This window comes from Haemaphysalis longicornis, unplaced genomic scaffold (assembly GCF_048455015.1).
Source record: "Haemaphysalis longicornis isolate Haplotype H1 unplaced genomic scaffold, Haemaphysalis longicornis Haplotype H1 scaffold_4, whole genome shotgun sequence".
Lineage (NCBI taxonomy): Eukaryota > Metazoa > Arthropoda > Arachnida > Ixodida > Ixodidae > Haemaphysalis > Haemaphysalis longicornis.
In genome coordinates this window covers 132999316-133011509 of record NW_027526361.1, presented here as the reverse complement: position 1 = coordinate 133011509, position 12194 = coordinate 132999316, and the positions used below count along the sequence as shown (strand labels likewise).

Below are 12194 nucleotides of genomic sequence, written 5' to 3'. Positions count from 1 at the left end.
ATTTTATTTGTCTATGACTCCACGTGTGTACGGGGGGTTTTAGAAGCCGGTTTGGTAGCGCTTCAACTTCTCGCCGCCCTCGCCCGTATACGCTATGAACTGCCCAATTGATTAACACATGATCGACGCAAAGAATAAACCGGTTATCATTCTCATGGCTGGGTTTTGAGATAGAGGCGAAAAAGACGCCTGTATGCAAGCCTTTCGCACGTGTTAAGAGGTCTAAAGAAAGCCGAAGGTCTCCACTGTAGCGCACCCCATAATATAGCGGTGTTAGCGGTGTGCATAACTCCCGATGCTTGAAGAGCCAGGACACATTTATTGTTCCGTTGTTGCGAGCACCGCAGTTACTAGTCCAGACGTCGGCACTGCCGTAGGCCTTTTCAAAAGCTGGCACCACAAATAGCTGGCGGCATTCGCTCGCCCAGCTTCTGACAGCGTGCGAAACGGTACTCACATGTTTGTGTTGGCCGCAGCGGTAAGCCACTCGCCCGCCAGGGAGACGATGTCCAGGCCGCTCGAAAGCTGGTTGAAGAAGTGCGGGTGACCTGCCAAGGAGGCCAAGAAGAGACGGGCGCTTTACTAAACCTGATTCAAGTTTTGGGGTAAGCTGTGCACAAGGCGTAACCAGTCAAAAAAAGAAAAGGGAAAGGAAAAAAGCATAAGTGAATATTCTGAAGGTGGTGTAAGGCACCCATGTTGCATAGAAGTTATACCTTTTGGTATGCTTGACCTCGAAAAAAAAAGTAGTGAATTTTTTCTCCGCGCTCTACGCACAGAGAACGACTCTTGGACGAGTGCCCCGAAAAGACGCTTCCTGTGTTCTGCCTCTTGCTTCCTTCTGTTTTAGAGCGAAGACTCTATTACGATAGCTCGGCCGCCGGCGCGAAAGCTGCGCTTTTCGTCCCGATCGTTTGACTCGCTCGGAGCCCGGCTGCTGAGGTGTCACGTGACTACGCAAGGGGGAAACGGCTGCTTCGCCTGCGCTTGGTCCCTCAGCCTCACCACTGATGGCGCAGCGCCGGCTGAGCTGTCTGTGTGTCTCCTTCAGCGCAAGCGAAAGGATGAATTCACTCATCCAGTGAATACAGCTAGATGGCAGGCTGCGAACTCTTAAGCAAAGGCAAACTTTCCCGAATCTCTGTGCACGTAATTTTTGGTTTCGCTCCTGATAGCTGGGCTTAGAAGTGTTAAACCTTATCCTTTTTTATTCAGATGCGCTCTATTTACGCTATAACCCACTTGGAACATTGGCTGACAGTTCGTACTGCTGACCGTCAGCGTAACCGATCCGTCGCCCACAGTTTTCGGGATAAAGTGAGCTGATAAAGTAAAAAGAAACCAGCATAGTGGTATTACGGGCATTTAAATGAGCAGAAAAACGACTATAAATTGATTGGAAAGGCTGCGTTATTAACACCTTGAAATGATTAGTTCTTAGTTTAGCGCGAATAATAAAATAATTTTCAGTTCGGCAGTATACACAATACGCGAAGGTTGTGGTGTTTCGGTTTGTTAGCATAATCTTTGGGAAATCGAATGTTCGACAAATAAAACACATCGCTGGAGAAATCAAACAGACTAGACACGAAAAAAAGAGAGCAGAAACAATGTCATGCAAGTATAACGCCAATACGCACGCGATAATTCCTTAGTTGCAGTTGAATGGCACGTCGTCTCAAGCGATTGCAGGGCAGCTTACGTCAATGCATCATTCATTTTCGCAATGCATCATTCACAAATGCCATACGAGTCCAATAGCTCCTGGCGCCTGGACGCGAGCTCTTGCCGCGTCGACAGGGCGGGGTTGGACATCAAGATCTCCCATCGCTCGGGTAGGGGGGGGGTGGGGGGGGGAGGTAGGGGATTCTTGAGCTGAGTACACTCCGTCAGTATGTGCGGCAGGGTGCCTTCAGTCTTCTTGCAGAATGGGCAGATGGGGTCGTGTTCTGCCGCGAACATCTCGTGCAATAAAGCTGGGTGCGCCAGTGACCTCGCTTGTGCGCGGCGCACGACCGTTTGTTGTTTGCGTTCGAGTTGCTGGTGCGGCACGGGAAGCCTGCACCTGGCGCTCCTGTACAACCGGGTAATCTCGCGGTAGCTCGTAATTGGGTGCGGTAGCTCCGACTCATCCTCGGCCCGGTCTGCTAGTTTGAGGCCGTAGTGGTCGGCGAGGGCGTTGTCTTCCACTGTCGAGTGTGCCGGAACCCACACGAGCTCCACGTCTCGTCCCGGTGGGCTGCGCTTTGCGAGAATTGCTAGGGCCACGTGGGAGACGATCCCCTTGCGGTAGTTGCAGTAAGCCGTCTCGGAGTCTGTGACGATCGTCTGCACGCCTCCGTGCGTGAGGGCGAGAGCGATGGCCACCTCTTCTGCTTGGCTGGCGTCTGTCGTCCGTACTGTCGGTACTCAGCATCAATTCCGCAACTTGAAACTTTGGTCTCGAAACTTCAAATTATGCATAAGTGAAGGCCCGCTAATTATTGCAGGCTTCCTTGCATAACCGAGGCATAACTGCAACGGGCTTCGTTCATTAGTGCACGCTGTTTGACCCCAATACAAAGAAAAAGGTGAAGGAAATCATCAACGGCGAGTGGAGGGGGAACCTTAGGACTCGTCGAACAGGAAAAGCAGTGAGAGGGAGAGAGCCTCGTATTGGCGTTCTGGGTTACATCGAGCACGGCCTGCAGCTTTTCCCATGTCGAAGAGGCGTTCGAATGCGAGCCGATGCTGGCGACAAGAGAAGGCACTTACGTGCCGGTTGAGTTGAAAATTGCGTCTCTCGTAGTTTGACACTGTTTCCCTTTTCTCTTAGCGAGGTGGTCATGTGAACAGTCGGGCTCTGCGCACCTGACTGCATCTCACACTATGCGCTTTACGTTGGGACTCGAAGTGTAGCAGGACTCGTTCCCACGCGCCCGCTGTCAACGGCGTCAAGCACGCTACGTAGGCCCCGGCGCGTTTGAGCGCTTGAATCTATGGCGGGGAAAGAGAGGCTGCTTGAGTGTGGAGTGCGCTGCGTCGGAAATCCTGAGTGGAGGGAGCGTTTAGAAAGCTCTCGAATGACGTTGATAGCGTTAAGGGATTTAAAAAAGAAAAAAAACAACACACAGGCATTAGAGAGGAAGAGTAATAGAGAGATAGCGAAAAAAGATATAGGGAGAAATGAAACTTGGAAGATGGTAGGTAACACAAGAAAAAGAGAACTTCAAAAAAGGTAGCTACCTCAATTGTTGCCAATGTTTCAGCAAAGAAACTTACCCTCGTTGCTGAAATGTTGGCAACGGTCGAGGTCGCTACCTTGTCCGAAGTTTTCTGTTTCTTGTGTTACCTACCATCTTCCGAGTTCAGGAAACAAATACCTGAACACAAATACCCGAGAAAGGGAAGGGGAGCACAGCCCCGCCGGTAGTTTAGTGGTGATCGCACCAGACGCGTATTCTGGAGGTCGTGAGTTCGGATCCCACCCGGCGGGCATGTTTTTCTCCACTTTCTTTCTTTCTTTTTTCTTTCTTTCTTTCTTTCTTTCTTTCTTTCTTTCTTTCTTTCTTTCTTTCTTTCTTTCTTTCTCTTTCTTTCTTTCTTTCTTCCTTTCTTTCTTTCCTTCTTTCTTTCTTTCTTTCTTTCTTTCTTTCAAAAGACTGCATCTGTTTCAAGGATAATAAAATTTCCTACCACATTTTCCCCTTTCCTTTCTTTGGCTTTCTTGACCGCCTACCCTTATTTCCGTATTAATTCAACGAGCCCCTCATTTTCCGTTCTGATTCGATAATGCATAGCGAGGGTCTATGTTCTGGAAGTCTTGGTGCCATACGTAGCTTAAGAGTGTTCAACGGTGGTCGACCGCTCTCGGCATGTAGACGCTCGAGTCACGGCCCGGGGAGAGCAAAAGGTGATAGGAGGAAGAAGTAGAGTTTTAACAGAGCAAAACGGACCGGCAGGCCATGTGCTCTTAGGAAAGAATGCGACTCTTCGCGTAACATGCATTTAAACTGTGCTCTCCGGCCTATCACTTCTTGGCTTGGAGTTCGGGTTTTGCCAGCTACAACCCAGTGCATAAGGATTTGGCAGGCACTTACATACCGGTAGACCTCGCAGGGCCTCAAAATAAGACCTTTCGGTCAGACTTTCTTTCGTATGTTTTCTATATTGGAGTGAAAATTTAGCATAAACATTGCTGTACTGAATATCGGGAGGACTGGAGGACAGTCGCTCGCGACTGGCGTTCTGTTCGGTGTAAAACTGAAGCACAGTGGGCTTGTTGGGCCGAGAAGCCCTTCAACGTTCATGAAAAGAAGGAGCGCTCCAAAACACCCTTCAAGTACTTGAAGCACTGTTATTTTCTATACTGGAATTGTCTCGAAAGTGGTACCAATCATCAGACCTTTTTCGTGACCAACCCGCCGCGGTATCTCAGTAGCCAAGGCGTTATGCTGCTAAGCCCAATGATGTGAGTTCGATTTTGTCGGGGTGGCGACGAACAAGCACGCCCGTGTGCTGAGATTTCGGTGCACGGTGTAAAGATCCCTAGGGGCAGGCGGAGTCTAAACAAAGTTAATCCGGAGGCGTTCGCTACTGTGTGCCTCATAGGCAGGTGTAGCATCGGCGCGTTAAACTCCCAATGTTTTTTGTAACGCCTCTCTGAACGAAAAGTTCAACGTTTCGTTATTTGGAAAACTTTGATGAGACACCATACTGGCAGTTTTTATACAGTTGGTTAGCTAAGATCAGCTAGATAAATTTTTGAATGAAAGCAAAAACGCTGCCAAACTTCCCACAAACATTCAGTATACAATGCGAGCTGCAGTGGACGATGGAAGATAAGAAGATGAATAATATTGGATAGAAATTATGAAACTTGACTACATTTGTACACCACTGTGCGGGGTAGTCTATAACGACAGTCCAGAATGTGACCACGTGCTCTAAAAAATGTCGGGAACGCTGGAATTGGGGCTTTCAAGCAACCTAGCTCAATTCAGAACTAGATTTGTCAAAAAAAAAAAAGAAAACCCTCAGTGACATGAAGAAAGGACAATTGGCTCAAAAGAATGGTGCTTCTGTCGAACCATGATAGATATTTAAAGCATGCATACTGCACCGCCTTCCGTAACATGTACGTTTCCATTGTGTTGTTGATTTTTCATTCAGAAAGTGTTGCTGAGTTCTAGCAACCGGGGCGTGGGCTTGGGAGAGCAGCTGCCACGCGGTTGCCTCAAGTTTTTCTCTGCTTTGCTCAGGTCTTGTCAATCAACGGCCCGTGCCTACCGGTATCTAGAATTCTTCGTGCTCACTTCCTACGCAAGTGACCGAGGAGCGATGCCCGGCGTCCCCCGCTTACTTCCACTACGATCTTCTGCCTTCGGTTACTGGTCTCGTACAACCCACATAGTCATCGACATTGGTGCTTCGCCGCCCATGCAAGGATGGCCTGGCGGCATACTTCTTCAGTGGTCTTGGGAGAGCAGCTGCCACGTGGTTGGCTCAAGTTTTGCTTTGTTTTGTACAGGTTGGTCCTCGACCTTCTTTGTTTGTTAAACGCTCTAGCAATGTCAACTTATTCATAAGTCCGGGAACTGTATGTGGCATTGTTTGTGACTGCATTTTTTCTGTGAAGCTGTTACCCTTAGGCGAGGACATCGAGGTAAATCCTGGCCATCTTAATGATGTTAGTTAAACTTTCCTCCCTAATGATCCTAGTGAGAATAGAGACGTTCTGTCTCTGCTAAAGTCGCTGAACGCGAAAATTGATAAAATTCCCATTGAAGTGCTTTCGCAACTGAAAGAAGTGAAAAAAATTCAGTTAAACTCCCAAAAAGAAATTACGGACCATAACGAAATACTTCTGGCAGTAGAATAAAAAATGGCTGCGTCTCAAGGATGCCCTCCGCCCGGCATTTCTGGTTTCGTTGCTGAAGCAGTACGCTGTGAAAAGGATTCCATTACGCGTATCCTTGACGAATTCGAAGATAGGTCACGTCGTGAAAACGTAAATTTTCATGGGCTACCCGATAGTCAAACTGAGTCATTGGCTGAATCATAAAATAAAATTCTCGAAGTGCTTTCTATCCTAGAAACGCCGATTTCCGAAGGGGCAATCGAACATGTCTCATTACAAGCCTAGACCCGTTATAGCTAAATTTTAATGTTTCAAGACAAAGGACTTGGTATTTTCATCTCGGTCGAAACTGAAGCCGTCTAATGTAAGCATAACCGAAGATTTCCTCGTTGCAACTAGAAAGTTGCGAAAGAAGCTGATTGAATTCGGTAAAGCTAGCGGACAGCCGTTTTCAATTTGCTACAACAAAGTCTGCCTCAACAAGAAATATTACATTTATGCACAGTCCTCTGACAGTGTGTGTGAAATTAATGTTCATAAAGATGATGCCCCGTACACATCGCTGCTACCGCAGAACGCACAGCTGCACGTGGAACCCCTCAGTCATAGCTAGGCGGTGAAATCAGTTGCCTGCTCTCAAATATTCGCAGTGTCCTGAATAAGCGTGATTATCTATCCTCATTCATTGATACATGTAACGCATATGTCGTGGCAGTAACTGAGACCTGGTTATCTGCCAAGGTGTCATGTAGCGAAATTTTACATTGTCAAAAGTCTTCTAATTTTTATCGTTGTGATCGAGGCATAAGAGCGGGTGGAGGGGTGCTCGCTGCAATCGCCGACTATCTTCGGTCTTTTGCTGTTCCACTTTCATCTCATGTGGAAATAGCTTGCGCAGGTGTTCACATACAAAACCGTGACGCAATATTTTGTATTTGTTACAGACCACCAAACGGCCCCTCCTGATTTTGTAATGACCTCCATGACGTGCTTAATAACATTGCAATAAGGTTTCCCAAATCGTTCCTTTTTCTTTTGGAGGATTTTAATTACCGCAAGATAGTTTGGACACAACGCTGTCCTCGAGTTTCAGGCTCATCACAAGAAACTGCCGAGTTTCTTGATTTTTGTTCGACCTTTTATTTTTCACAACTTGTGACCCAACCGACCCGGATGTCAATAACGAGAGCTAATGTGTTTTATGTAGTCCTTACCACGTCCCCAGATCTTGTTTGCTCACTCGCTTGCACGCCAGGGCTCAGTGACCACTGCTTCATCCATTTTAGATGCGACTGCATCTCATTCACTCGCCTTGTCCCTCCATACGGCGTTGTCCGCACCCCTCCCCCTACACTATACAAAAAATAATAGTTAGCGGCGCCCGGTTTCGATCCCACGACCCTGTGGGCGGAACGGGAGGGACATGGTGCTCTTCCCACTGCGCCACAAAACCGAGACAGAATCAAATGCTACGAACGCGCCTTATATCCTTGAATCATTCAAACTACGTCAAGAAGCTACTTATACAACGCATGATGGGGCAATGATTAACACTTGCAATAAAAGAAAAGAAGCTCCCACTTACAGCAACAATGATGGAGTAAAGGTCGTTGCGACAGCGAAGCCCCAAGCATACCACTTAGAGAGATTGACCAAGATTGGCCAATAAAACATAATAATAATCATAAAACAATAATCATACGCGTTCCCGACACGTTTCACGCGATTTCAGAATCAATCCAACGGAAACACCAAGTGAACCCCACGATGCGTCGCATCTACACAGGGTTCCCCTCTCGGGGATGTGGGCGCAATTTTTCTATTGAAGCAAGCACAAACAAAACACGCGGTAAGCCAAAGTACGTCCGTGATTACCGAAAAGCTAACGTCTTGTCGATTAGTAAAGACTTGGAGGTATTTTTTAAGGATTATATGGCCACATTGTATGAACGAACTGTGGCAACAAATTGGGCTCTGTTCAAAGACCAAGTGCATTCTTTAATCAATAAGTATACACCTTTACAAGTCCCTTTTTGCAATAATCGGCCCCAGTGGTTCAACATTACTCCTACACGTCTCTTAAAAAAACACAAAGCAAGACAAGGCAATAACAACACAACGTGGTCCACGTATCGTAGCTGCAACTTAGAATTTCGGAACGCTATCCGAGGTGCGAAACGTGTATTTTTCAATGATACCCTTCCTTATTTGCTTGTACAGAACACCAAAAAGTTCTGGTACATCATTCGTGGCACCAAAACAAATTCAATATCTCTAGTTGACGAAAAGGGTGCAGGTGTACCCCATTCTGAAAGCTGCGTTCTGCTAAAAAACGTTTTCCTACCGTGTCAGCCACATCCTCATTCATATCCCTGCGGTACCGCAACACCTACTCCAATGGAACCATTAGTAGTAAAGTGGGTTGGAATAATACCACTAATCGCCAAGTTAAAGCTTTCCTCATCGTCAGGGGTTGATGGAATAAACTCAAAATTTGTGGACAACACACATTTATTTTTCCATAATTCTTCCTGAAATTTTTGCTCAATCGTTTATTTCTTGTGTGTTACCTGACGATTCGAAAATTGGCAATGTGGTACCATTCTTCAAGTCTGGTGATACACATAACTTTCTTAATCATCGTCCCATATCATTGACTAGTGTCCCTTGCAAGCTGTTCGAACATATCATTTACTCAAGCCTGGTTACATTTCTTGAAAATAAATTTTTTCACCATGCCAACACGGCTTTCGCAAATCATTTTTAGTGAAACTCAGTTAATTTCTTTTACAAATGACCTTTTCTGCGCTTTTGTTGACGGTCATTTCATTGATTTCATTGTTTTTAATTTTATAAAGCGTTTGACCTCGTTTCTCATCACCTGCTATGTGACAAACTGCGTAATTTAGACATCGACCTCCGTATTCTCCGAGTTTAAACTTTTAATCCGACAGATCACAGTTTGTTACAGCCAATGATTACGATTCATCTTTTTGCCCAATCACCTCAGGCGTACCCCAAGGTCCCGTGCTCGGCCAACTCTTGTTTATTATTTACATCAATGACCTGCCTAACGCCATTACATCTCTCATTGGATTATTTGCAGATGACTGCATTTTATAGAGTGATTTCTTCTACGGCTGACTGATCAACACTGCAGTCTGACCTCAATGAAGGAACAAATTGGTGTGAAAATTGGCAAACGCGCTTAGATACTAGAAAAATGTAAAATGATGAGAATTTCGCGACGAAAAAATCTTGCTGAAACATTACCCACACTATACACGATTCAGGGATAACTTGAAATAGCAACTACTTACAAGTATCCAGGAGTACACATATCTAACAACTGATCCTGGGAAACGCCCGTTAATTATATTATCAGCAATGCAAACCGAACACTTAGATATCTGCGGCGTAATTTTTTTATGGCTACATCTGACTTAAACATATCCCTTTATCAGACACTAAGCCGCCTCAAACTCGAGTGTGCGTGTTCAGTGTGGGACCCAGCGCACGACTACCTTATTAACGCCCTTGAATTCGTACAAAACCGCAGTGCATGCTTTATCCTATCTAATTGCGCTCACAAGGCCAGTATATCTTCAATGAAACTTACGCTAAACCTGCCTCCTCTTTCCCTTCGTAGAAAGCTGTCATGGCTTAACCTGTTTCATGAAATCTACCACCTCAGTACACAGCTGAAAAATGAATTTCTTTCCAGCCGGTTATACATATCGTCGTGGATAGATCACCCTTTCAAAAGTGAACATCCCTCATTGTCGTACTTATCCGCGCTTCCATTCCTTCATACCTCAAACATCAGACGATTGAAACCGCCAGCCAAGCGCGGTAGTTACTGTCACACCGATGCGCGACCATTTCGCTCCGCTATTGAACGACATTTATCTGTGCTATAATAGTGTCCTCTCATGTGTTTATTACTTTGTCTGTTTGTATATAGGTTATGTTCTCCTCGCGTTGACAATTTCTTTTGCAATTTTGCACAAGTGTCATTTTCTGTGTTCCCCTAGCTTATGGCGCTCGGGACCTTGCTCTACAGTGTTATTTCTTTATTTATCCTGTGTATTTGCATATATTTTCTGTGAGTTGTCGCTGTTTTTGCAATTATGGCTTCGCATTTCTTTCCCCGCAAACTTCCCCTTTATGTAGTTTTTTTCCACTACTTGTAACAAAGCCCACTCTCTGCTGCAACGCCCCATGGCCATTGAAGGTACCGAAATAAATAAAAATAAATAGAATCCTTTTAAAGTATTGTAATCACTGCGACAACTGTAGTAGAATAACCTTGGGGAACTTAGCCGACTCTACCGAAGGGCCTTTGCCCATTTTCCTTGCGAGTGTTGCATCTTTTGTCTCGCTCAGCCCCGCGGAATGGGCCGCCATCTTTGGTGGCGCAAGTGGCACCCATGTACGGCAGACCACGCTTCAGCATGGTCTGCAATTAACGAGTGCCAGCCTTTGCGCCACGGCCTTTTAATAAGCATTTTCAGCAGTGCACTAAAACGCGCGTTGCTCAAAGGCTCATTTCTGTCTTAATCACAGGCGTGCAGATTTCAGCAGCGGAATATCGCGTGTGTTGCATAATCCCCTTTTTCAGGAACATGCGCAAACCGTGGGGTGGTTGACACTGGGACGGTTGGTCAACACCCAATTCTTTGGAGGAAGAGGTGGGTTGCGTAGCCCCCTGGTTTTGACAACATCAGATAAACGCTTCCATTATAGCCTGGGTGTTGCACAACGGCCACGCTATCACGGCACCGCATAAGCCCTGACAGCGTGCGTGGGCACCGACGCATGCTAACACGTTGGCCCGCTCCCCAGCGCACGCCTGGGGCAAAGCAACTGCCGAGAAACTGTTGACAACTTTCAACGAGAATAAGAACAAACGGCTGTGCGTGTGTGACACGAAAAACATTTTTCATCAACCCCCCGCCCTTCTTTTTCAACCTACTCCCCTTTCCTTTCTAATGTGAATAACTGTTACAGATAACAGCCGAGCTCTTACCGCGAATGTGACTAAAATTGTTGTTCGCCTGTAAAGCGTGCTCTACCGCAAGTACAATTATAGTGCGGGGAAGTTGACCACACCGATACAGTGACAGCCGCGGAAAGGAAGACCGGTCCGTGACGGAAACTTTATGCACGCTATCATGCAAAAACAGAACAAAGCAACGTAAAGAGATGCGCCATATCAAAGCCATTGGTGACGATGTTTTGGATGTTTTGGGTTGAAGCTATCTCATAGCACGTGGTGAGAGTGACGGCCAATTGGATAAAATTAGCCATTCGCAGCTTCCCGGCAAATTACCAGTAATGGCAAATAACTTAACATTAGATGACTACTTCGCTTGACAATACTTAACATTATAGATCAGACAAGAACTGTCTAGGATATATTGACCATACGGTAGATTCTTTCGCCATCAAAGAAAATTGCATGCGCGGCATACGAAAGAAGGGAATGCGCGCTTTTGTTGAACCAGGATAACGTAGCCGTGCGGAGCCATGCGCTGGTAACAAAACATAAGTATAGAAATCAGAGGGTGTGGTTCTCCGCAATAGCCGTTCAAGACTGAAAACTGAATCCACGTTCCACTGTTTCCGAAGCGGTTGTCATATTACCACGCCTTATGCCAGGCGCGGAAGTCTCAATTCGCCTGCCGCCTTTTTGCTCACGTGTTTTCTGGTGTAGAAGAAATGTTGCAAATGCCTGAGGTCCATGTGGAAGCGCTTAAACAGCGCGAAGAAAAGGCGATAGACAGACAGTGAATGCAAGTGTTATTTTCCCTGTCTGTCCACCGTTTTTTCTCAGCGCTAATTGAACGACTGCGTATGCATCGCAACCAACTCGTCATTCCAGCAGAAGTCTCATGGGCTACACACGTAGGAATATTCTGTTCCAAGATAGCTACAAGCCAGGCACTCCCGGTGTGATGCAGAACCCCACTTGAACGTGTTGTTTATATGTCTCGTCCTGCCCATGAACTGATCTAAAAGATACTAAACCGAAGTAACTTACGAAAAGGATGCGTAGAACTGAAAAAAAAAACACTTGACAGTAAAAAAACACCGGTTTTGCAAAATTTTTTTGTACTACTGGGCTCAAACCAAGGTCGTTAGCGCAAAAACTTATGGTTTAACACCTAGGATACTGAGGCCGAACAGCGGGACTCTTTTAACAGTTGCTCAAAACCATAGAATAAATGGTCGATAGCAAATACTAGGGGGTGTTAAGTGCGTAAAGGAAATGGCGGGCTCGTACGCACAAGGTAACGGAATCTCTTACATACATAACAGCCAAGTCATCGCCTAGGGGCATTCCCCGCAGGGA

At 46.1% G+C, this 12194-nt stretch overlaps 1 protein-coding gene across 1 annotated transcript in view; it reads right to left on the bottom strand.

Annotated features, from left to right (window-relative positions):
- Positions 1–12194, bottom strand: part of Gad1 (glutamate decarboxylase) — a 152882-nt gene that overhangs the window by 46901 nt on the left and 93787 nt on the right. The window contains exon 4 of the mRNA XM_077707721.1: positions 458–548. Coding sequence (XP_077563847.1) covers positions 458–548 — 91 coding nt within the window. The remainder of the gene's footprint in view (positions 1–457; positions 549–12194) is intronic.